Source organism: Glycine max, chromosome 9 (genome assembly GCF_000004515.6).
Source record: "Glycine max cultivar Williams 82 chromosome 9, Glycine_max_v4.0, whole genome shotgun sequence".
NCBI classification, from domain to species: domain Eukaryota; kingdom Viridiplantae; phylum Streptophyta; class Magnoliopsida; order Fabales; family Fabaceae; genus Glycine; species Glycine max.
In genome coordinates, this window is record NC_038245.2 from 48936505 (window position 1) to 48963570 (window position 27066).

Here is a 27066-nt window from a genome sequence, read left to right on the forward strand (position 1 = left end):
TAAAATGTACATTTGGTAGATATAGAAAAAATGTTGATAACCATTCTTTCAAGTTTCAAAAGAAAAATGTTTTTTATTATAAAAAATTTTGATGATCAAAACGTTAATTTTTTAATGATAAATTTGGGTGTAAACTATTTATTCCGTTTTTGTGAGGCTGCTTCGGAGGCTCTCTGGATATCGACAGCTACTATGGTGACTAATCTTCCTGCAACAAAGTCCACCAACACAACGACGTCGTTACAGGAGAAACGACACCGTTCTATCTTCGAAGTTCCACCGAACTTCTTCGATTGTTGTCGCCTTCTCCCTTCTCCTCACTCATCCGTTTCCGACCACTACAGCGTATCCAGAACCCAAACCCTCGAACCATCCTCAAACGACGACGTCGTTTTGGATGCCCCTCAAAACGCGGTCGTTTCCGCGCCTAGGTGGACCTGCAATACCTGCAAGACTCAATTCGATTCCCTTCAGGACCAGCGTTCCCATTTCAAATCCGACATTCATCGATTCAACGTAATATTCAATCACTCCAGAACAGTCCTCTTCTCAGTGAATTTTCGTAAAATTTAGAATACCCATTTTTGCATTTAGAAAGATAATTTAATTAGAGTACACTAATATTGTAACTAATTAGTATGTATGATAAGTTTGTTGAGGTTTATAATAACTACTTATAGAATGATTTCTGATTAGTTGACAATGGAAAAATCTTTATAGAGATAATGCATGAAAACTAGACTCATAAAAAAGAAAAATTTTGAAATTTCAATTTTGTTTTATCCTTCTTTTCAAAAATAAAAAATAAAAAATAAAAATCCTGAGTGCTTCTGTTTTCAGTGAAATTAGGTAAAATTTAGAATACCAGCTAAAACTTATTCCGATTGTTTTGTTTTTTGGAAACTTAATATGCTTATGTGTAAATTCAAAATGTTAACACAATGACAATGTGCATTGTGGTTTAAGGATATGAGTAGATTCTAGTGGTTATCCTTTAGCTTCTATAATCGGGTTGTATTGATTATAGGTGAAGCTGACAATTGCTGGAAAGAATATTGTGAAGGAAGAAGATTTTGAGGTTCTGACATCTGAATTTGTCAAAGACTATGATGTGTCAAGTATATCAGGATCAGAAATTGACGATGATAGTGAAACTGAGTCTCAGAGTCAAAGTGTATTGTGTGACAAATCTAGCAAAAGTTTTAAAACGAAACTATTCTTCCGTCTTCAGACAGGGCAGAGAGTTTCTGTCTGGAAGTGTTTGATTATGAATGTGACTGAAAATGTATTGTATGATAATGAAAAGGCTGAGAATCAAGTGGTTGAGAAGTTGAAATCTTTGACTGCTGAGCCCAGAGACAATACCTATTTGAGGATTGTTCTGCTTGCGTCTGGTGGGCACTTCGCAGGTTGTGTCTTTGACGGTGATGCTGTTGTGGCTCACAAGACATTTCACAGGTTAGAATATGCTTCTTGCTACCAATAAATAGAAAAATTGTTATAATATTTGGGAGTATTATTCAATAAAAAATGAATATGATTCTAGTTTCATTTAGGCAGACTGTGTTGAGGGGGAATATTATATGCATAATGCATACACTATTCAACCGTGCATTAAGACTAATATTCGAATATCTGTGAAGCATGTATCTGTATCGATTATTGTCCTATTGGAGGTCTAGTCTGTTGGAAATCTTGTGTTAGGACTTGGGTCAATTTTTGCTGTTCACACAATTGATTTTCTTTTACCTGGACGAGTCTAGCATGAGAATTAACTGTCAAAACTCATGCTTCTTCCGTGACATGTAATGTTGCAAGCCTATCTTGTAAAGCTTGGGTGAAATTGTATGCATAAAACCCCTTGTTGTTAGAGTATATATGGTAGAGATTAGCTACAGTTGACTCAGCAGCTGGGCCTTCCTAGCATATTGTAGACAACATTGCATGAGTATAGGCATACTCCAATACTCTCAAGTATCAATCACTATAATCCCTCAAAAGCATTATTTCACAAAAATCCTGTCTACTCATTCCTTAGAGTATTGGAGTACAGGCATAATCCAATACTCTCACATTAGGAACTACCCTTATTATGTTGACAACACCTTTCATACAGACATCTTTTTCTTTTTTCCATTGAGGCATTAAATTAAATCCCATATAACTTTGATTCAATTTTTACTGTTTCAGTTATTCTCATTTTAGCTATCTATTATGAGGAATAGACAAGCAAGTGATTAGGTGCAATAAGTTCTATCTGAATGAAAACAAATGTTGTTCTTGTAGTCTGTTTCACTTAGTTTTGGAAGGAGAATGCGTGAAATGTTGTATTATTTGTGTTTGAGCTTATGTAAGTAGTTGATTAACTTTTTCAGCAGTTTTTTTTTATTTCCTTGTCCCTGTTTTATTTCCTAAGGCAGTAAAACATTTATTGTACTTCCCAATTGACCAAATACCTTTGTCACTATTTTCTTATTCATTTTATTATTACTAGTTTCTATTTGCTAAAAGTTGTAAAAGAAGTTTTATTTTTGTTTGTACTCATAAGTTCTTATCATTCTTATACAGATATGTTGTAAGGGCGAAGGCAGGAAAAAAACAATCATCTAAAGATGCTTCTGGCAGGGCTGCTCATTCTGCTGGGGCTTCACTTCGTCGATATAATGAAATCGCATTGAAGAAGGTGTTCAAATCAAAGCTATATTGTCTTGCTTGCCAAGTTTTTTATTTTCATGCTAGCCAATTTATTTATTTATTGATAATTCCATGCTAGCCAATTGTTGTGTTGCAGTCTTTGAATTGGAGCTAGTTATATACAAGTTAATAAACGATTGAAAATGGTGCTATTTTTTCGTATTTCATTTCCAAATGTGGGAAGTGGGAACTTGTATGTTTGAAATTATAATTACTTGAGATTATTCTGGTAAGGTATTTTTAGAAAATTACTGAATTTTTTTATTAATTTATTTGGGCAAGGGCAATATAATCTGTTATTGTGCTATTTCCTATATTGAAAATGTATACCATATGATTAACTTTATATGTACCAAAAATTTCTCCTCATATAGCGTAGCCTGCCTTCTCTCAATTATTTATAATTAAGGTAACAGCTACAATGCTTAATTTGTCAAAATTTTTGAACCCATAATAGCATTTATGATTACTTAGTGTTTATTTGGTTTGAGAAAACATTTTATGTTTTCACAAATAATTACAAAATGTGTCACCTTGTTTGTGCTTTTATGGCAAATAGTGAGAACAACAAAATATTTTTTCATCCTTTTTGGTATGAATATTTGAAAATAGGAAATGTAATAAAAACAAGGTGACATTTTTATAATTATTTGTGAAAGCCGGAAGTAAGAATAGAAATCATTTTCTTAAAGCAAATGGGTCCTTATAATTGGTCATGAATTTTGGCAAATCGATTGTTACAACGGTTCTTACATTTCTTACTTAATTATTCATTCTCGAACGCACATGGAGATGTAGAAAATGCTTTCTTACTTATTGTCTTCTCTGTTTGTGTGCGAGACTGTGAGTGCATTTGTATTTGTGCACACCGATATGTAAATCTGGACTGATTATTGGCCTGCCAATGTTTTAGGAAGTTCATGAACTGTTCACTGATTGGAAACCTTATTTTGATGCTTCCAATTGCATTTTTATACATGCACCTTCAAGTAGTCGTCAACTGCTTTATGATGGAGAGAGATCGTACTTTACCAATCAGCAGTGTGCTATTAGAAATATTGCTTTGACTGTTCGGAGGCCTACTTTCAGGGAAGCAAAGCGGGTATATAGCCAGTTGATCCAGGTAACCTATGAAGCAGATGAAAAGGAAGTTTTGCAAAGCAACCAAGAGGATTCAGTATCAATTCACATTTCTAAAATAAATGTCAGTCCAACCTCCAGCAAGGGGGACATGGCTGAGTTGGATGACAAAGATAAAGCTGAAGCTTTTTCAAGTAAACAAAATGATGAACTCCCAATTTCAAGTAATGGAGAAAGTGAGGATGATCTATCTTGTAAATCAACTCCTTTACATCAGGCAGCACAATCGGATGACTCTCTAAAGGTTTTAGAGTTCTTGGAACAGGGCTTGGATCCCTGCATCAAAGATGAAAGGGGGAGGACCCCATATATGTTGGCACATGACAAAGAAGTGAGGAATACTTTCAGAAGGTTTATGGCGTCAAATCTTGACAAATGGGATTGGCAAGCTGCAAAAGTGCCCAGTGCATTGACCAAAGAAATGGAAGAATCACAAGCTGCTAAGCAGGTGATTCTGCTACTTGTTAAAACAAGTTTTGAATTATGATTTAAAATCTAAATGATTACATTGTATTAACCACATTGTTCTCTCTAATGATCTTAAAATTTTGATTTTGGTGACCAAATCTAAGAAGTTCCATCTCAATGTAATGATTACCTCATTTTATGCTAGTACAGGCAGAAAAAGATGCTAAGAGAAAAGCTAGAGCAAAAGAATTAAAGAAATTGCGTAAAGCAAAAGAAAAGAAGGCTCAGGTACATCTTAATTGGTTTCAATGTTCAACTCATGTTATATGATGACCTCATTTTTTGGCGAAAATGGTACCTGCTCCTTTGAATAACATTCCTCTGTTTGTCTTTCCACCTTTGACTACCAAACGTCATGCAATTAGCTTGTGACGATTGAGTCTTGGGCAAGTGAACAAATGAACTTTCGTGAATTTTTGAATTATGAAAATGAAAGGAAAACTTGTACTTCACCAATTTGTGAGTTTTTTTTGTCGTGCTTTATTCTGTTGCTTGTGATTTCAGTCCTAGGCCAATACCTCAGCCATCTACACTTTTTTCTGAAGAATTTTCATTGATAAGCTTTGATTTTTCATATTTTGCATTTCCAATCATATAAATATATATCTACACACATACTTTTTTATTCATTATTCATCATTCTTGTGAACTGTGGTAAAAAAATACTATTCTGAGGAATCTTGAACGTGGTGTTCAGGTTGAAGCCACCTTGCCTAAGAATGATTCGAAAACTATAGAGAAGCAAGTAACTGCTTCAACATCGGTTAAGGGACAATCTCAACTAAAAAGTGGTGTGCAATTATCCAAAGAGGTTAGATACTGATTTTTTGCTTGCTGAAAATCTTATAAAGGCCATGTCTTTTGTAACTTTTATGATGTGTTGAAATCATGCTACCCATTTATGAGATTATGTAACTCTTCTGTCTGAACATTTTCCATTCATAACTGCTGACTGTACAGGGACTGTTTAAAATTTCATTTTTTTCCAAAACAGGACCAAATAAGAATGGCACAGGCTGCTGAAAGAGAAAAGAGAGCAGCTGCTGCCGAGAAGAGAATAGCTGCCCTCAAAATTCAAGCTAATAGTGCAACCACTGCACCAACCATGTCAGAACCTAAAAGTGGATTAGCCGGTGACATTTACTGTTCCTGTTGTAATTCATCACTTGCTGGTAAAGTTCCCTTCCACCGGTATAATTACAAATACTGCAGCACATCATGCATGCATGTACACAGGGAGATCCTAGAAGACCAATGACAATGTGTTTAGATATTTAAAATTTTCTTTTGTGCAAGTCAAGCTTGCTCCGAATATCCATTGTTTTTTATTTGGTATCAAGTAATTTTGGGTTGAGAAAGGGAAAGAAATAAGGAGGCGTGGGGAGCAGCCATGGTAGAAGGACTGGAATGGTAAATAACATGAGCTGATGATGTTCAAAGGTACGAGAAATTGTTTTCCAAACAACATTGATACAGCTAGAGTCATAACAGCTATCTTAAGAGCGTTCCCACACTTTGTGCCGTGCCAAACATGCACATAGCAAATGGCCAAGTGCACTTGACATTTATCTTGTATCATCTGATTTTATTTTTCCCTGTGTGGGTTTCTGTAGGAAGTCTAGTCTCTTTGACGATATTTTACTAGGCATCGGGCCTCAAAGTATCGTGAATCCTCTGGTCTTAGGCAGCATGTATTGCCTGTTTTAAACCAGATCAGGGAGGTTGATTCGTTGAGGACTTGAGGTGTATTTCATACACTAGTAATTAATGGTTAATATTTAGCAATGTATGTCACTTTAAATATAAATACTAAAAAAATCATTTGCTATAGCATTATTCCTAAGTAACAAATTTTTAACTTGTAACTTCTGATTACATTTGGTCTCACCTCTTTTTACACCTTCATTTTGTTGCTGCCTCCTCACAATTGTGAAGTGATGTGCATGGTGTTGACTTGTAGAGATTTTAAATTTAATTTGTGACATTGCTCGCATGGCAAAAGAATTTATTTTATTCACTATACAATATGAAGCTCAAGCGATAGGCTGATGTCAGGTTTGACTGTACTTTACACAACTTGATCTCAATGTGAAACATTTAAGGTTTTTTTATCCCCTGTGAAACTGGCTAGAATGTCTCTCCATATACATCCATTGCTTACAAAAAAGCGTGGTCAAGTAAATCACCTGTTTGTTGCTACGTTACTTCACAAACTATAAACAAATTCATCGTGTCGCATCAACTAGTTAGATTCACAATTTAGTGGCACAACACTGTCTACTGTTACTTGTGCATATTTTTAGTTTAGACAAAAATTTGTATCGTACAATGATCAATATGTGGTTGACGGGTTCTTGTATTTCGTTTTAATTTATTATTATTATATTAGCTACGTAATAATGTTAACATGCGGACAAAATTCTAGATTGAACAATCTCGGACAACGATACTGGGTCATAGTCATAGGTTGATCTATGCAGATATTTCAATGTGATATTACGGATTAAATAAAATAAAAATAAAAAATATACTAGTGTAAAGATCTGTTTTATATAGAGGATTTTCCAAATTAACATAACATTCATATTAGCCTTGGACTCGAAATACATATCATATTTTTCATATTGGAGCCGATGTTAAGTGCAGGATATGCTGGCAATTTTGATTGGTGAGTTAAATTTTTTGGCTGAGGGATAAATTATTTTTTATAATAATATTTATGTCGAGGACAGTATTATTTAATGATTTTAAATTTAGTTTTGATCTATTGTGTAATATATAATAGAAACAAAAATCCGACCTCTTGTACTTTTTCTTACCTTAGTTATGTAATAATGCTTGGACAACTATAAAAAATTTACATTGATAATATATACATCGAAATTAAGGTCTTGATCTCAATGCGTATAGTTACAAAACTGTATCTGTAGCATACTCAAAGTTCAACAGAATCATGAGGCAAGCCATCTATGAAGACTAAGATTTGTTCAACTTAAAATACAAAACAAGTATTAATGTAACTCAACTCGAAATCTCCATCAAATTCAAATCGTAGAATTTTTTAGCAAACAATTAACAAAATTTCAATATCTATCTGTAATTTCAAAGATGTATGTATTTTGTTGGATAAGGTTGGCCTAGTCTAAATTGAAGTAAAGAAAAAGAACGATAAGGAAGATCCTTAAAGGATGATTCAGCCACTAAAAAACTAGTGATGATAAAAACCTTCTTCTATTTTAAATAACTTGATTCATTGTCTTCGAAACTTTAATTTAGGCATTTTTAAGGGGTCTACGTCCAAATCTTATAAAACATAGGCACTGACACTCCTAATTCAACCTGGATTCTCCACTGCGATCTATGTTTTTGGCATTTTCGAACGTCAACACGGATCCTCCACTGTTATTCCTTTTATACTATTATTCATGCATGGACAATTTGGTTGATAAGATGATACTCAATTGAAGACAAGAATCACAAACTTTAACATCATACGATACCCGTACATTTTTTCTTGATTTGAGATCTTTGTATCCGGACTCACTTTAAATTCAGATTAAGATGGGTTGAGATAGATAAACCTAACGTAAACTTTCATAAGCAAGACCATAAAACCTTATTGTAAATTTCTTAGAAAGAAATAGAAACAATTTACATTTGGTATTGAAAACAATACAGTCAAGTGTCCAGTGGTACAAGCTCGGTTGATTGAGTAATGTGTGTTAAAATACTCAAAGTTACAGCTAACCTAAACTACATGTAAAATATCGAAGAGTTTGTCATTAAAGTTATAAAGAGAAAAATTCATATTTTCCATTGATGGTAATAGATAAAGATGAATACATTTATATAATCTTAAAAGATGCCAATCAATATCATGGATAATAATTATCCAAGTGTCAATATAATATTATTTTAACAAAAATAAAATAAAATTATATTCTAGGAGATATATGTCTAACTCTATCTAATATAGTCTTTAACCATTTAAGTTTAAAAGTATATTTGGGTCTCCCTAAGTTCATCCTAACTGTGTGAGTTGATGTACCTCTTGCTATTCGAGTTTGATTTCTAAAGATTATATATATATATATATATATATATATATATATATATATATATATATATATATATATATATATATAAACAATACAGTCAAGTGAGATGATAGAAAACAAGTTAAGAAAATCTCGATTTCAGTTAACATGAATAGATTATGTACAAGTTTTAACATGAATAGAAAACAAGCTAAGAAATTAATTTGTAATTAAATATTATGAATAGATTGCCTAAGATTCATACTACATTAATCAGGTTAATTTTCATAAAATGATATTTAAACTCACTTTAAAGATTTCCAATACACAATTAAATCACACAAAAAGCTTATAAATAGAAAGTTAGAAACTAAAGAATATCCACACTCCCCACAGACCACAACTCCTTAGCTTAACAGGTACATATCATAGCATATGACTATGGCAACAGGTCCTTCTGAATGGCGAACCACCTATTATGTCCACCACCAAACCTTCAACCTCATCACCACTCCTGTCTCAGTTACATGCAACTTTACTCACGATTCCTTCACCAAACAACGCCACAAAATCTATGCATTCACACTTCCAACACTCTTGTCCTTCCTTCAAGTTCAAAGTGCAGGGAGCACAACCTCCCCGTTCGAATTGCAACCTATGACCACAAATGCTTCTGTGTTTGGCATATTAGGCTACTACTTGGCCTTCAGGGCATGGCTATGTTTTCCCTTATATGCTACTCAGTTAAGCTTTGTCATGGCACTCTTTGGCTCGTTTTCCTTTGCTTCTTTGGTGTCACTTCTTTTTTCTGATTCGTGGTGGCACATCAAGTACATGTTTTATGTTTTACTTTGGTGGTTGAATTGCATAAAATGGTCACAATTTTATTGTATGGCAAATATGGTGTAAGGAAATTGACATTGTTATGGAGATCATGGCCCATCAACTCGGTTCAAAGGGGTTTGCCACTTACATACATGGATTTGATAGACTACAACTACAAGGCCTAATTGTGGAGGGGAGGATCTATACAAGTTGCTCTTTCTTCACACGTTAAGAGGATGTTTAGTTGGAGAGACAATATTTTCTATTTTTATTCTCTGTTTTAAGTTTGTGTAAGAAACAGTGGCCGAAAATAATAAAAAGTTGCTTTTTTATTATTTTGTTATACATTTTTAAAATAGTATAAATGAATTTGAGGTAACACTTTCTAATTAAAAGTGGAAAAAAATAACATTTTCTCAAAGCAAAGAGCTCTATATTGCCTTATGTGGTCGCATGTTTTCTATATTCGCTAACAAACATAATCGTGTGTCTAGCAGATGATTTTAAATAATAAATCTATATAATATTACTTATTTATATTTATATAAACATTGACTCTAAGATAAAGATAGAGTCTCAATTAACTCAACCATGTAATAACACAAATAAGAATGGACAATTACTTAACACGTCCCATTTTTTACTTGATACACCTCCACAATTCTAAATATACCCTTCTTATAATTCCTCTCCCAAGCAAACCTCTATCACCATTCACCACCGCACCCCACCATCACCCATCACCGTCAACGTATCAGGGAGAGTCATGAACCTCCACACCGCAACACCCTCAAATAAATAACTGAGCTAAACTTCTTTAATCTCTTCTAAATTTTAAAATAATAAAATTGAGTAAGTAGTCTCAAATATATTGAATATCTACTTTAATCCTCGAATTAATATATTTTATTAATGTTCAATGACTAACGAAGAAGTTTTCTTCTTTGATTGTGAAAAAAAAGAATAACTCGGGATTTTTAATATTTAAGAGATTATTCACATAATCTTATTATTTTAAAAGATTATTTAAAAGAAAGAGTAATATTTTTAAGGATAAAATTGATTGATTATTTATTCAACTATGAGGATAAAAAAAAGTTTGATGGAAGAGGTTAGATGTTTGTTGTTTGTTTTATTTTTTTTTTGTGTGTGAGTGAGTGCGTGACTCTGACTCATCAAAGTGAACACACTTACCAATACAGTTCACAGTTCACAGTTCCCAGTAGTGGTGGAAGCGCGCGAAGAGGGGAAATTCAGGTAATTAGGGTTTGATGGAAGAGGCGAAAGTGGAAACTCCGATGACAACGTGGAGAGACAATTGTTCGCAGAGTTTGAGCCCTAGAGCGCGCATTGTCTCCGTTGCCTCCAACATCGCTTCCCAGCCTCTTCACAACCCCGACCCTCAAGTTTGGGGCGTTCTCACTGCCGTCTCCTACAATGCCCGCAAAAGGCACCAGGTTTATCCATTTTTCCTCTTCTTTTTTTTTTTTTAACAAAATGTTTACGAGCTTGTCTTGTCTCTAATTTGATTAAGTATTTTGATTAAAATTGTTGTAACCAGGGAATTAACATTTTATTAACTGCTAATGAGCACTGCATTGGTCGATTGGTAGAGGATGTGCGTTTCCAGATTGATTCAAATTCCGTTAGTGCAAATCATTGCCGAATATACAGGATGAAAGTTACTAATGAAAATATGGAGAATGCCACATCAATATTCTTGAAAGATGCAAGGTTGGTTGTGGATTCTATTTAAAACTTGGGGGTCCTCTCTTCCCTCCTACTTAAGAGGAAGTAAAGAGTTTCTTTTTTTCAATTTTTTTCACATTCTGATTTTTGTAAAACTTTATTCAGCACAAATGGAACTTACCTTAACTGGGAGAGATTGAAAAAGAATGGCGCTGCTGTGAAAGTTTGCCATGGCGATATTATATCATTTGCTGCTCCTCCGCAGCATGGTATGGTAATTTGAATTCCTTACAAGGGCTTAATATTTCAATTTTTCTTTTATTCCTATTCCACCTTTTTTCACCGTAGTTGCAGTTTTGTTTTACTGGTCAATACTTTGGTTCTGATTACTATTCCCCTTTATCTGTTTTTTTTTTTAATTTCCTTTAACTGTGAAAAGTGTAACATTAAATTATTTTGTTGTAAATTGGCTTTGGGAAAGTTAATATTATTCAAATTACTATCTATCCTTTCTTATTTATGATTTCACTGTTATTTGTAAAAATAAATAAAATAAAACATTGTCCTATATAAAAGATTTTTTTTATTGTACTAAGACTTCTGCTACTTTTCCTTTCGCTTCTTAACATTTATTTTGAAGTTGGACAATTACTGTAATTATTTTTAATGAAATTGAAGAATTGCTGCTTTTGAGTATCTGTTGCCTTCTGTGTTTTGTTCCATTTCTAACTATTATAATTCCGTCTTATCTTGCAGATCTGGCATTTGCTTTTGTATTTCGAGAGGCGCTTGTGCCCAGCCTCATGCCAGATAATGCAGTTGCTAAACGAAAAGCAGGTAGTCTTATGATCAGCAGCTTGCATTTACTTTTTTTTTAGTCATTCTTGCATTCTCCTCTGGTTTATGATTGTAAGTGGAACCAAGCGTCTAATTTTATGTGGATTTGGAGTTTCATGTGTGTGCTGACATTCATAATTTCCTATGCATACGATTGTACTTTTATGCAATTTACCTCACATTTCATAGATGTTTAAGATATATTATATAATATGTTGATGCTGATATTTAGTTTTATTTCACTTTCTAATGCTTTTTGCTTTCTTTGTGCCTTTATCCTCTTTTCTTGAATGTGTAGAGGATTTTGTTTCCGATAACAAGAGATTGAAAGGTTTAGGCATCGGTGCTCCTGAGGGTCCCATATCTCTAGATGATTTTCGAAGTCTTCAAAGATCAAACATGGTGTGTTAACTTAGAAGGATTGCAGTATTAATGAGTATTGTAAACTTTTTTCTCTCTTTAATTGTATCCAATCTTCTTGACAGGAATTGAGAAAGCAATTGGAGAATCAGGTGGTTACAGTTGATACTTTGCGTAGTGACAACTGTGCAGCTGTTGAATGCCATGAAAGTGTATGTAATCATTGTTGAACGAGGGACAACGCCTAGATTAAGCCGAGGTTCCCCTAAAAATGTTTTAAACTTAATCCTTAGTTTTAGAAATAATGTAAAAAGGGCAGATTGTATGTTATGTAACTATGATAATTAGAGTAACTATATATTCTTGTATTTTTTTTTAACTATCCTTGTATTAATGACCTCTCATATATATATATATTGTGTGGTTCAAACACAAAGAATTCATCATATGCCTCTCATTTTCTCTCTTTCTCAAAACATTTAACATACAATTTTATTTTACCTTTTTAAAGACCCCCCCAGCAATGGTATTCATGATACTCTACCTGTAACTGAATTTGTGACTTTTCCTTGTCTCAAAAAAATGCAGATGTGATGTACAACAACTATCTCTATATTTTTGTGAATTCTCAAAGAAATGTTTAATCTAGATTTCATCTTATTTATTCATATAGTTTGTAATTGACAATGTCTTACCTAAACTATGAACTATTATGTAGGAATTAAAATCAGTCAAAGAGTCGGTTGCAAAATGTTACCTTGATCAATTAAAAGCATTACAGCAAATGGTGGATCTCAAACATAAGGAATTAGGGGATCTCAACAGAGCGTCTGCTGCACAAAAACATGCCATGGAAGACCTTAATGAAAGGCTTAGTGCTTCTACGCAGTCATGTGCTGAAGCAAATTCTATAATAAGTAGGTATGAAACTATGAATTACTTAATTCTCATGGTTTAATTCTTCAATACTTTTGTACATAGTAATATCATTTTGTTTCAATATTTCGTATCGGAGACTTAATTGATTCATATTGATATAGTTTCAGCTTTGGTTCATTGATTTATGTTGCCAAGAGAATACACAATATAGAAATGGTTTCCCTCTGTTATTCCTGTCATAGTAGTCTGTTATGCAAGGGGGTGTTTAGTCCCACATTGCCTAGTTATGTAGCCTAAGTAGTGCTTATTAGGTTCAGGTATTCCTCACCTTACAACTTCTTGGAAGGTTGAGTTATGCTTTAAGCCCAAATTTTAAGAACTTCTCTTTTTATGTAAAAGTTACAGAACACTTAAATTTGTTTGGGCAAATTACACATTTACACATACACCCCTAACTTTAGCAATATTGCACTTGAGACCCTTCCTTTTTTGACCCCACATGACCTCCCTAATTTATAAAGAGCATTACTAAATAAGGGAGGTATGTGTTAATGGGAAGAGGATGTGGTTTTATTTTGTTATATAAATTGAATTTGAAGGGGATCTGCGTAGGGACAAAAGTAGAAGGGGCATTGGATGTAATTTTGCTAAAGTTCAGTGAGTACGAGTGTAATTTAGTTTGACTGATTTAGTACTATGATGATCATAGGAGTGTGGACTTTTGCTTTCCACTAATGTGTTATGGATGGCTAAATCTAAATGCTTAAAGTTGTAATGTTTTATATTTATGTTGCATGGTATAGTAATTCTCTCTCCTGATGCAGCCAAAAGGTAAATATAGCTGAACTGAAGGAACAATTAGATGAAGAGTGGACTCAACGAAAAGAAGAGCGAGAAAAGGCTGCAGGTGATCTAAAAGCTGCTGTTCATAGAGCCCAGTCTGAGGCTCAAGAGGAATTAAAACGACTCTCAGATGCTTCCTTAAGAAGAGAAAGAGAGCTACAAGAAACAATAAATAAGCTACAGGTTTGAAAGCTTTGAACTTTTGATGCTAAATTAGTAAGAAACTGTTCCCTTTCTACTTTCAGGAGCTCACAAGCTATCTCAATATATATTGTAGGAGTCAGAGAGAGAAATGTCTTTGCTGGTTGAAACCTTGAGGTCCAAACTGGTATTGTTCCATCATTTTTGCTCCTGTTAGCCTAAGAAAAATTTTGCACTTCAGTTCAGAATTCAGATAGAGATTTTCCTCTTTATTCCTTTTCTGTTGCAGGAAGATACCAGGCAAAAATTGGTTGTATCTGATAATAAGGTCCGTCAATTGGAAGCCCAAGTACATGAAGAGAAGCTTGCCAATGAAAATGAAATGAAGGTAGTCAGATAATCTTATATAGACTATTGAGTATCATATTGCTTTATCATATTTTGCTTGATATCTAGCTAAATATAAATTCTAATTCATGGAGCAGAAAGTAGAACTTGAACAACAGGAAACAAGAAGATTAAGGAAAGAGCTTGAGAGCGAAAAGGTAGATATGAAAATCTCATGTCATTGAATACGAAATTTGTTTTGATATGAAGGTGTTTTTATTGGAATGATGTCTGCTTTACATCCAGGTGCCATGCTAATGTTATTTTGACTAGATTACAGAATAAGTTATTGATATAACAAATGCCTTGACTTTAACTGACTAAATACTCTTGGTCCAAAGAATGAAGAAAAATTTTATAGTTTATATGCTGCTTGGCTTTCTAATTAGTTTTTTTTTTGTTCTATATCTTATCCTCTTTTTCTAATCTCCTTTTTTTCCTGGGGGTCAAGTTTCCTTATTTGAAGCTGAGATATTTGTTGATGTTGTTAGCAGGCAGCTCGAGAAGAAGCTTGGGCTAAAGTTTCTGTTCTTGAGCTTGAGATAAATGCTGCAATGCGAGATCTTGATTTTGAGAGGCGGAGGTTGAAAGGTGCCAGGGAAAGACTTATGCTTCGGTAAGGCTTGATTTGTTGTTTATAATCATTGGACATCTGCAATTTGAAAAGTATGTAGAATTTCCAACATAGGCTGCAGATACTGTCGTAGAATATCAGAGGACACAGGGCAGCACTCTAGCTGCTACTTCTTCCAGCTAATTGTTTATTGCATTCTTGGGATTTTTGTTATAATAATTACTAATTATTCTTTATGTAGATTGAATTAGATGGTGCTTCAAAGTCTTTCTAATAAAATCTTCAAAGGAGCACGTATACTAGGTTTTTATAAACATTTCTTTCATGGATCTTAACTAATTTTTAAACTGATCTAAAAACGAAATGAGATAAAAAGGATGTAGAAACATGTTCAGCGAGACTAGGATTTAGGGAACCTTATTAAGATGTTTTTAGCGTGTTTGTTGCTTATAAACCTTTTTCTATTCATACTTCCTTTATTATAATTGAGTGCAAGATTGAAAGTTGGCATCTCTATGGACCATGTCTTTGCAAGCATGTTCATGACTAATTTGAGGGCCGTGATTATAGCAAAAGAAGGGCTGCTGGGGTTAATTGTGTTACTTTGATTTGAATATACACTATTCAGCAAAGTTGTTTCAATTGAAAATGGGGAGATCCTGGTGTCCCATGAGTAGGTATTGTCATTCATATTGATTTGATTCCAGCTGTATGTTATGAGTCCCAGTTGGTTAGTGTACTACTGAGTTGTACTATATGAAGTGTTGTCTGACAGTTCTGCTTTATAATGCATCATGTACAGCTGACTCATTCTTCCTAATGATTGTAGATTTCTAGATCTTTCAGCTGATGTTCTGTGTTGCCATGCAGGGAAACACAGCTTCGAGCATTTTATTCAACTACTGAAGAGATACAAGTATTGTTTGCTAAGCAACAGGAACAATTGAAGTCTATGCAGAGAACTCTAGAAGATGATGAAAATTATGAGAATACTTTTGTAGACATGGATGGAATCATTGGTGGAACCTCTGGCAGAGAAAAAGAAGTTGATGGATACCATAGCCAAAATGGTGCCAAGGCAGGGTCAACTTCTTCTGCACAAAGGCTCAACGTAGTTCACGTTGAAACATTGAGCAATGAAGCAAGTGTCACTGAGAAGCATGGCTGTGATATGAGAAGTGAAGAATGTCAAAATACGCAAGAGGCAAAATTCACCAGTGCTGATCATGACCATCGTGTTAGAGGTGGCTTTGGTTCTGATATTGATGGTGTTGGCACGGCAACTATGGTGGAGAGAGATGCTGCTGTAGGCACTGAGCGAGTTCTTGAAACTGAAAGTCCTGTAAATCAGGGTGAACAGAATATTGATTTGAACAAGTGTTTAGATGGGGACACAATGCAAATTGATGATGATGATGACCATGTACAAGAAACGGAGGAGCATGCTCAAAAACCTTCTCATGAAGGCTTACATCATTCACAATCAAATAATCCTTCAGACACTCAAAAGACCATTGAGGATACAGAAGCTGGAGGCACAATCAGAACAGCAGATCTTTTGACTTCGGAAGTGGCTGGTAGTCGGGCTTGCAGTACAGCCCCTTTCTTGCATGGAGAAAATGAATCTCCAAGAAGCAAAGATAATAATGAAGGTTCAGGAGCATTGCATGATTCAATTATCGTAGTGGCTGTGGCTGAGAGTCAGAACACAACTTCTGATGCTGCAGTTGCCAGACAGAATGAACGACGAGTACTAAGTGAGATGATTGGCATTGTTGCTCCCGATTTGAGGGAGCAATTTGAAGGTTCTGCATATGATTGTGACCAAGAGAGAGAAAACCATGGTGGTTCATCTGACTCAGATACTAAGAGTTGTAGCAACACTAGCATTGATAACAGAGCTGATGCAAAGGGTGGATCAATATCTGATGAAGAAACTCAGCTTAGTGACCATGATGAGGAGGATCAAAAGCAGGGTGATGCCATGGATAACGATGATGAAGACACTGAAGAAGATTGATTTTTTTGCATAGTTGTAGGTTGTACAAAGATATTTGGGTATACAAGTTGTACAGATTCCTGTATTTTTGCAATTACCCCCCCCCCCCCCCCCCCCCCCCTCCCCTCCCTTCCGGTCACTGTAATTATATTTAAGGCATTTTTTTGTATTTAATGTAGGGTTTTCCTGTCATTTTGCTTCATAAAATGCAAATATGATAGCAAGTTATGAAATGATAGTTAGTAACAGGCTTCAAGTAAGTCCATCTAGGGAACGTACAGAACCATTATGATTGTCTTTCCAAGCATGTTAAAGTATCAGTTTGTTGAATATGACTTGGAAGTTTTTAGCCGGAAAGTGTCTTGTATGCTTGGAATCTGAAGCTGTTGTTCACTATTGGAAAAAATTCAAGTAACGAGAGATAAAATATATATAAGTGGAGGACAATCATTATCTCTTGAGTTAATTTTTGAAGTTCAGTTAAACTCAAATTCACATTCTAAAATGGTATCAAAATTCATCATAGATCTACTAAACAGGTCACCTATCATATTATTTATACATCAAATCTAAAAGTATTGAATATAAGAGGATGTATTAGAGAAAATTTAAAGTTCTATATTGGTTAGAAATAAGACAAAGATATAATATATAAGTGAAGGACACCTGTCATCTTGTTAGTTAACTTTTGAAGTTGAATTAGGCTTAAATTTACATCCTAATATGTAATAGGCATGACATGAATGCTAATGTTACAACTTTGTCCTCCAAAGTGCTAGAATGGAAATCTTATCCCTTATGCTTGGTGTGCAGGAAGGGAAAGTAATAGAAAATAAAGAAGTCTTCAGAAAAAAGAAAAGAAAAGAAAGATAAATGGATGAAAAGTCCCTTAATATTTGGAATTCGTTATGCGCATTTCAGCGTTGAAATGTTGGCGTTTAGGAAGGGAGAAAAATGATAGAATGGGAATTTTTTGGTATTTTGATATATGGAAGGAGAAAAGAATAAATGGAAGAAAAATTCCCGTATATGTATGATTTGTTATGGGCAAGCATTAGAATGCATTTGCCCGCTACTAAATTACTTGTTCAAATATAAAGGTTGGGTGTTGCAACTTGCAAATCTCAATACCCATTAATGACTAGGATACTTTAAGTGCTCAAACTCTTTCAATAATAAAATCCTTTACGCTTTTGGTTTTGAAGTTAAGGTAAAAGGAAGAGGTAGAATAATATTTTTTTTTTATGAATCAAATAAGTTTGTTTCAATTTAAGTTGCATCTTACATATTTTTAAAATCAATATTGAAACAACAATTCACTATAAAAATAATGACATTAATAAAGCATTGAATAATTATATTTGTCGTATACTAATGAAATCTAATTTAATCGATTGAAGAAGGTATGTGTGCGTATCATAAATCATATTTAATTTCTATGGATGATATATATATATATATATATATCATGTTGATTGTAAAATAGTTATTCTATCCCTTTTATTATTAATTTTCTGATGAAATGATAACTTAATAATCACAAGCTTATAATTATTTGATTATAGATAGAATATATAATTTGTGGATTTTGTCCCTATACAGTTTTAAAATGAACTATACGATATCTAGCTCGTGTTTTTAATATGCATTAAGATAAAAACTAAAATATAATTTAACAAATATTATATGTTCTACAGTTATTTTACAATTCCATAAGATCACAATCCGTTATTTGATAACAGTTTGTAACAAGAAACGATGTTATGAGCTTTACATTTGCGAGTTGAAAAAACTTCGTACCCCATTGCCTGCAAAGAGGCTGTTTCCGGATTCAAACCCATGACCAATCACCAAGGCACAACTTTACCGCTGCACCAGGATTCGCCCTCTCATTTGCGAGTTGAAATGCAGATAAAAAATCTGTGCTGGGATGTACGTTCTTTTATCATATAAAAATTAGTGCAAGAACGATGCCGTAAAAGTTATATATATAAATAACATCAATGATCTATAACAATTTATTTGGAACCTAACAAGAAAACTAAAAAAAAAAGTGATACTTAAAACCACCAAACAGCTGATTAAAAAAAACCCCACCTAAACAAGACACAGTACATTTATTAACTTATTTTATCATCATATCACTTATTAAATTGATTGGATGTTCCAAATAGTTGAGTATCATCGACATCACGTTCTTGCAAAAGAATATTTCGAGTGGAAAAAAAATAGTAGCAAAGAAAAAATTCTACTGTGAAGGTGAAGATATCATATTAGGCTGTTTTTTTTTTGCCAGCGTCATATTAGGGTGTTAACAAAGCTAAAACAACTACATCCACTAAGTGTTATTAAGCATGTGACACTCAGATTTTCTGACCATTCAACTTTTGTTAAACAAATTAATGTGTCTGAGAGAAGTAGATAATATCTATTAAGATTCTCTATATATAGTACTTCAAAATTGTCACAATATATTCTATAATAAATGAAGAGATATGCAAATACAATACATTGTAAGGTGATGGCAGCTACTACAACTGTACTGCATGAGAGTGATCCAGGTTCTGTAACAATCTGGGGGCAAATGAATTCATAGAGCTATAATTGTACAAGTTTAAAAATGTCATGATGATGATGGTAATAGAAGACGAGGCTAAGTGATGATGATGATGAGGATGTGTACCAATTTTGAAGGCAATCAATGACAGTGGATAATTGAGTGGCAGAGAGTAAGATCATAGATTTCTAATTTGAATGTAAGGGAAATTGTGATGTTGAGGTGGACCACATAGTTGATGGTGAGAGATGAATGAGCAAACAGTGTCAATACATAAATAGTGCATGTGAAACTACAGCTCCTCTCCTCTCACTTCAACTTATAATTATCCATAATATTATATTGCCTTGTTGTTTTTTTTATGCATTTCATCCCCATGCAATATTATTTGATCAAAGGCAAAAAGGAGTTTAATTAATTTGATACTTAAATAAGGGACACTTTTGGCTAATTGAAAATTGTGAGTACTGTTTTTTTCCCCGTGAAGAAGCAAGGGTAATATTCAGGTTTCAATAATTTAATTTAGATAAAAAAAAATTATGGATTCCTGGTAGGACTTTCAAATATTTTTAAGAACTTCGATTCTTTAAATTGATTAAGAGACTGATCTTTAGTCTCAAACTTAGTTACTCTTTAATTTTATCATCCTGGTAGGTTTTTTCTACAAGCTAAAAAAAATGGTTTATTCTTTGTTTTAATTTATATGAAAATATTATGTATGTCAAATTTACACCTTAAAACGAGGGGACTTTATTAAACTGATCAAAATCATAACGTATGGTGAAATATTGAAATTGAAAATCATAAATTCAATCGGAGGTAAAAAAAGAAGCTTTTTTTTTATATATTACAATGGTTATAGGAAGATTGAACTTAAAACCTTTTGTAGACTATTCTAACCTCCCATTAGTAAAATATTATACATACTATTCAAATCTCCCATTACTAGGCCGATTCTAGTGGGTTTGAGGCAGGAGAAACTAAAGAGATATGACACAGAAATACACATATTAAATTTAATCAAATTAAACTTGAGTTTTAGTCATAATATATATTTAAGTATTATTTTTTAAAACCACTTTTTTACTAAAAAAAACAAATGGGATTATAAGATTTCTATTCTTTTTCAAGATGATTTATATGGTTATATTTAAGCGAATTTAAGAAACTCATTTAGTAAAATTGATATGAAAAAATGTCTTTGGTGATCGAGCGAATAAGTAAATATATAGGTAGGGATAGCAATCAATTAATTAAGTAACGTTTCTTCCTTTACTCTTCTTTTCTTTTTAGTTTTTCTGGTTTTACAATATTAGATGTGTGAGTAAAAGATTTAAATTAAAGATAAGTTGTTGTCCTATTAATTAGAGGGGGAAAAAAGATTATTACCTCCCTTCAATATATATCACCCACTAATCTTAAATGCCGCACATGTCACATGCATGCACCCAAAATTAAGAATCTCCTCTAAAACTAAATAATATATATATATATATATAGATTGTACTCCAATAAACTATTAGAAAAAAGGCTATAAGATGCATCTTGAAAATGGGTAGGGATTTTGATATCACAGTTGACTACATCCTCCACGTAGTGCAAGTATTTTGGTGGTAGTAATACAAGAAATGAGTGAAGGCTTGTGGTCCTTGTCCTCGTCAAATAGCTCAACCTTCCTTGTTCAAAAGGGTATGATGAGGGGCTTAAGAAGAACCCATCTTTGAAATCTATCTTTGGTAAAGATCAAACGTGTAAAAGTATTTTCATAAATTTACGCTATCATGAAAATAGATACAAATCACCACCCAAATATAAAGCCATGTTTGCAAATTGCTTTTCTCCCCTCCCTTTGCCTTTTCCTTTCTAGCTTCTTTACTAAATGAAAATGACTCCCCTTCAAGATCAAAATAACCCCACACGCTTTGCCCTATAGTATGACACTTCGCTTTCCTAGCTACACCATCTCCACATTAGCTCCACCTATGTGTCTCATTGATGCATTTCATCCTAAATCTAGGAGGGGAATATTTGTGCACAGCGCATAATGTATAAAACAATCAATTCATTTTACCATCTTGGTTAACTACTATCTATGATCATGTGTAGTGTAGCACTTCCAATGTAATATATATAAATTTTCCCATATGTCACATATTTCTTGTGAACCATACCTAAGTAATTTTTGCCGCCAACAAGTTAAGGGGAACATGTGAAATGGCTCAGCCGAAGTTGGACAAGATTCTAGCTTCCACTATATACCATCATGATATATATATATAAACAAAAATCATCCAATGAATGTGAGAAGGGGGCAAGGTGGTCATGATGATAGGGAAGAAGATGAAGCCAAAATGGGGTTCATTTTCCAAATAAATGAGCATGGCTTTGGTACTCAATTACATGAAGAAAAGGGACAAAATAAAGGACCTAACCACATTGACTACTTACCCTCTCCATATCCTCATTACCTCTATAGAACCTCTCCCAATACTCCACTCTTTTTCCATTGGCTTCTTCCAAATTCCACGTGACTTTCACGTGACACCCCATGTGACTCTTCTTTTGAAGTTGGACTTGGATTGCTGCCTCTAAAGTAACACGTACCCAATTCTTTAAATTAGTATAATAATAAAAAAATAATTGATGTCCTGTAATGAAGCTGTATCTAATTGGTGTTTTGACCCGGATATGTAATTGGTCGCATTTAGTTTCTCCAAAACCAATTAATTAATATTGATTGCGTCTCTAATAAGCTATCTAGAGGATAAAATAATAAGACGTTGTGGATTATGTTTTCGGAGAAAGAGAGTAAAAGATTAAGCATAATGACAATGTTATGTAATTTCATTGTTTAATAGAATCCTAACACGTTAAGACAAATCCATAATGTGAAAGAGAAAAAAGAGGATTAGAAAGGTTCGGTCTACTTTTGAAACAAAACCTTTCTTAACGTACATAAGACCAGTCTTACCGATTTTATATGAAACAAATAACAACTTTTGACCATATGTTGTTTATATAAACAAGGGTCTGTTAATAAGTGTTTCAAAAGAGCTTATTGAAGAATTAAAAAATTTAAAATATGATATTTGTTATATCACATGTGTGTGGGTGTGTGATTCCCTTACACCAAAAATAGTTTTTCATTAAATCTCCAACAATTGATCTCACTTTAATGTCATGTTTTAATATAATTTAATTTAATGAAGAGAAAAAATAATCAAAATAGTCAAGGTTCGTTTAAATAAAAAGCAAAATAAAATAAAATGTAGTGTTGACAAATCGATGGTAAAGAAATGATCCGTCAACTTCTACTGTGAGAGGTTCAGGCCAACTTGTAGATTTTGAAAAAATCTTGTAATCTCTTTCGGTCGAAATGTATAGGAAGTAAGAAAAGAAATGATTTTCAAAGGATGAGCATAAAAACAATGGAGGTTCTTAGATATGACCTAATAAATTTACTCACTATGGTAGGAAAATCGGAAACAGATATAAATTTGCAATAGTCCAAGATTGAATGTGAAAAAAATTAATTAGCTCTAACCAAAGGTAGACAAACTTGTGCTTGATTATCTAGAGAGGCCAATTTGTTTACTGACACAAATCACTAAATACAAAATGATCAGATGAATGTTTATTATCTTAATCGTTTCTTGCTAGTCCTGATTCAAATAAGACAAGGAATTTTTTTTTAATCAGTTTTTGTGATGTTAATTCCCAAAGGTAGTGCTTTTTCCCCAATACTGCCTGTTGGTACTAATGGAGTAGGGTTGACCTAATTGCATATAAGTATATATAAATATAATCTTTCACATAATACTATAAAGTAGAAACCTAAAATTGAAAGATACTAGGCTACATTTGTATTATCATGGATAAATGACAAAAGGAATTAATTGCTTTATCGTACAAGTTTCACCTTTAGCAAGCTTTTAATTTAAATTTTTTCTCTTGGAAGAATTTGTCTTTCTCTTAATACCCAGTAAAAAAAATCAAGTTGCACTCATTTCTTTAATAAGTAAATGACTTTTTCCTCTTAAAGTTTTTAAAAATATACCAGTTATATATAATTGAAAAGTTCTTAATAATATATGTGTGTATAAAATTTCTCTGACAATATTAATTTTAAAAGGTGATATTCTTAAGGGAATGCTAAGATGCTCAATGATGTTATATTTAATATTGGACTTTATAGTTCATTTACTTAATTAAGACAATGTGTAAAGTTAGTGATCAATTGTCTTAGTCTTATCTTAGGCTAGGCTATCCCCTTTCTTGTAGAAATTTTGTATTACAGTGCATGTTACTTATGAGTTATGAGCCTACTTATCTTCATGTTGTCAAATATCCTAAATGCTAAAAGGATATGGAAGAAGCTATTCTATTATGGAATCTAACAATTACTGCCTGGACTATTAATTAGTCTCCTTATTACATACCTTTGGATGTAAAAGATTTATAAGGTCAAGACTAAGGCTGATAATTAAATTGAAAAATAAAATAATTACTTTAAGTAGATACCAATATGCATTTCTCAGTCGTGTGATCTCTTTGAAGAAGTATATATATGGATTTATCATTATTGGGATACAAAGTTGAGGGAGAGAGTATGGTTTACAACTTAAATTAAAACGGTCCCATTATTTATGGCTTAAAGAGACATCTAGACATGTTACAATAAATTTTCTACTGCATTTTTTAGCAATGGCTTTTACCAGTCAGAATCGTACTGCTCTTAATTAATTTGTTCACTATTGGCTCCAGAGCTTCATCTGTAGCTTCGTTCATTCTCTGTTCTTTCTTCTATGACAGATTGTTAATTCTATGTTAATAACTTAAAATTATCACAACAAGCTTAGATTATGTGAAGCACAGGCTGCAAAAACCTAATTAAGTCATTGCAATCTTAAACGAGAAATTGTATTTACACTACACATTTGTATCATTTTTTGTGGAACAAAGAATGAGACAAGAAAAAACGAACTGCATAAAAAGATAAAAACTAAAAAGTGTTGTAAAAAAGTATGTATGAATAATATAAATTATTTATCTATCCCAAAATTTATGCTTTTAAGGATAAAAGGTTCTTAGGATGCTAGCTTGTTGCTCTTCCCATAGATCCTAATATCAAATTATGCGCTATGTTGGGGATCTTTTACCTAACATTTCTTAGTACAAACGATTGGTTGTTGGCATATTATTATGCATGACCATATCAATACCATATATTCATTATGTAGTTAATTAATAAACTCATAAATCCTCATCTACCTTGGACTACATATTTGGATGTTGTTCATCATCTCCTACATCTAATCCAACCTTTTTTTCCCTCAAACCCGCAAATTTGCTGACAAAATATATAATTTTGATTCTCCTCTCTTAGTATCATCAATTCATATATCACGCAGTGTATAGATAAAATGAGATAAAGGTCAATTGTCTTGAATTAAAATTCTCAATATACAACTAAATTAAATATTCGGAAAGAAAATTTTATCAAATATAAATGTCGTCTCTAAAAAGAATCAGTTCATAAGATAAAGTGAATCTTTTTTAACCTTCAAGCTTTGGAATTTTTTTTTATTGTGGAACAACAAAATCTAAGTTTTTCTTTGAGAAAAGCCCTTGGCGGTTAGCTTTACAATCTGAGACTGTGGCACTTGTGCTACATGGGACTACCTGAAGGAAGTGGGCAACCACAGTGGTAAGCAGCAACAATAACTGCGGAAACTACAAGCAACCATACATTGGCCCATTTTAAATGAACCTGGAGTAAATGCATTACCCATTTTGAATGTGATGTCACATTTATTTTCTATTTTACCATAATTAGCACAACTAATTTGATCACAACCCACGTGACTTTTATGATTAGTATTATTATTTTTCTGCTTTGAGGATCCCATGGTGGCAAAGAGTGAGTGAGAGGACCCTAAACAGTCTTACATATACAAACTGAAAGGGAAACTTCTAAATTATTCCAAAAAGTGTAACTAAACTTATAGAATACTATTGGGTACGGTACTTTTTTCTATGTGCTCCCCCCATCCTTCTCAATTTCTCAAATGTTACCCACCACCCAAGTTAGACTCTGAATCAAAGCAATCAAAAAGGCATAGAAAGAAGAGAACCATTTTTTCTTCATCCCCTTCTGCTTTCCCCTCATCTATTGCTGCCCTTTGTAATCATGAGTCCTTGTGCCATCATTGCTATAAAACACTCTCTCTCTCTCTCTCTCTCTCTCATACAAACAGAAAATCACAGCTATATTATAACACTTTTCTTTCACCCTAGTAGTTTCCTACCAAGTTTCTTCTCACCTATAAAAACCCCTTGTAGCCTATTTGTTACACCTCAACATCCCATTTTTTTGCTTAATTTGTTATTCAGTTTTTGTAAGTGAACCTTATCTCTCAAGCTTGTAACTTTTGTTCTCTCAAGAGACTTGGTATTAGAAGGGAAACAGCATGTGCTCTATCTCTTCAAAACAGACCCTTTATTTGGTTCTTCCTCGTCCATGGCCATCTAAAAGACACCACCACAACCACAGGCACCTTCGGTTGGGCATGCTCAACAGGTACTGTTCTATATAGTCTTGTAGATTTCTAGCTACCATAGTCTTTTGTGCTATTTCTCACAGCTTGTGTGGTTGTGTTCTGTGTGTGTTGTAAACATTGGCTTGTTGAATGATGATGATGCAGAAGGAGGGCACACTTGAAAGAAGCAAGACAAAGGAAAAGGATTGTTGTGGTGAAATCAGAGATTCAGATGAAGAACTTGAAACTGTACATGGAGAACCAAACCATCATAGAGGAGAATGAGAAGTTGAGGAAACAAGCCATGCTTCTGCACAAAGAGAATCAGGCACTCTTGTCTCAGCTCCAAAAGAAGCTTTCAGAACAAAACAACAATACCAACAATAACTAGCAATTTAGCTAATTAATATATATACAGTTTATTAGTGTGGCCAAGGGTAGGAGAAATTAAAGGGTCTGTGCTAATGATCCTTTTCTGATATGTTAGCCCTATATCTTGTTTGTTGACTTTGCTTCTTTTATTTTTTTCGGGGGGGGGGGGGGGGGGGGGGGTTGCATCTTAGTTGGAGGTTAAATTAATTAATTTTCTAGCAATAAGTTTAGAGTGGTAAAATAAAGATAAATAGGTAATATGCCAATTGTAAGCATTACATGGAATATAGAATTGTGCAACTTGTTTAAGAGTTTAAATTTATCATTTCTTGTTAGTTTTCCTGATGGTGTCTAGAGAATACTTAATAGTGTCCTAGCTTTTACTTGTTAAGTGTATTTGGTTAATCTAATGAATTCGTTTGTAATAACGTTGTTATATAAAGAGTAGTGTACAGATAGATAAGTTTCCATTATCTGACTTGATGCAATCACAATGACAGCAGATGTCAAAATGGTTCGTTTGTTATCAACTATCAAGAGTCGAGAAGAGATTCGTGCGTGATCCAATACCTTACATAACTGTTATTCCTAGAGTATATTTCTGGTGGTCGTTAATTACAGATTATTGGACCAAATGAAATGTATAATTGGCAAAATTCTTGACTTAATAAGAAAAAGTTACACCATCCAACACAGAAAAATAAGGAGAAGGAAAGCAAAAAATT

General features: G+C 33.3%; 3 protein-coding genes across 5 annotated transcripts; all 3 read left to right on the forward strand.

Moving 5' to 3' along the window:
* Positions 1-125: 125 nt before the first annotated feature.
* Positions 126-6132, forward strand: LOC100527709 (ankyrin repeat-containing protein). Its single transcript, NM_001249358.2, has 7 exons — positions 126-516; positions 1028-1458; positions 2569-2683; positions 3608-4282; positions 4453-4530; positions 5000-5113; positions 5297-6132. The coding sequence occupies exons 1-7, from the start codon at positions 193-195 to the stop codon at positions 5558-5560; spliced, it is 2001 nt and encodes a 666-aa protein (NP_001236287.2). The 5' UTR covers positions 126-192; the 3' UTR covers positions 5561-6132.
* Positions 6133-10285: 4153 nt separating this feature from the next.
* On the forward strand, positions 10286-17327 carry LOC102668674 (ELKS/Rab6-interacting/CAST family member 1). 3 transcript variants are annotated; one of them, XM_006587818.3, is made up of 13 exons: positions 10286-10621; positions 10726-10898; positions 11019-11122; positions 11610-11690; positions 11989-12092; positions 12176-12262; positions 12769-12971; positions 13754-13955; positions 14050-14100; positions 14203-14301; positions 14399-14458; positions 14792-14916; positions 15745-17327. In XM_006587818.3, the coding sequence occupies exons 1-13, from the start codon at positions 10436-10438 to the stop codon at positions 16892-16894; spliced, it is 2625 nt and encodes an 874-aa protein (XP_006587881.1). In that variant the 5' UTR covers positions 10286-10435; the 3' UTR covers positions 16895-17327. The 3 variants fall into 3 exon arrangements, with proteins under 3 accessions (XP_006587881.1, XP_006587882.1, XP_014617924.1); XM_006587819.3 differs by having other exon boundaries at positions 14795-14916; XM_014762438.2 differs by lacking the exons at positions 10286-10621; positions 10726-10898 and having other exon boundaries at positions 11031-11127.
* A 7893-nt stretch (positions 17328-25220) lies between these two features.
* On the forward strand, positions 25221-26766 carry ZPR1A (protein LITTLE ZIPPER 2-like). The gene is made up of 2 exons (XM_003534556.5): positions 25221-26010; positions 26135-26766. Exons 1-2 carry the CDS (start codon positions 25901-25903, stop codon positions 26358-26360), a joined length of 336 nt encoding a protein of 111 aa, XP_003534604.1. The 5' UTR covers positions 25221-25900; the 3' UTR covers positions 26361-26766.
* The last annotated feature ends 300 nt before the right edge of the window (positions 26767-27066 follow it).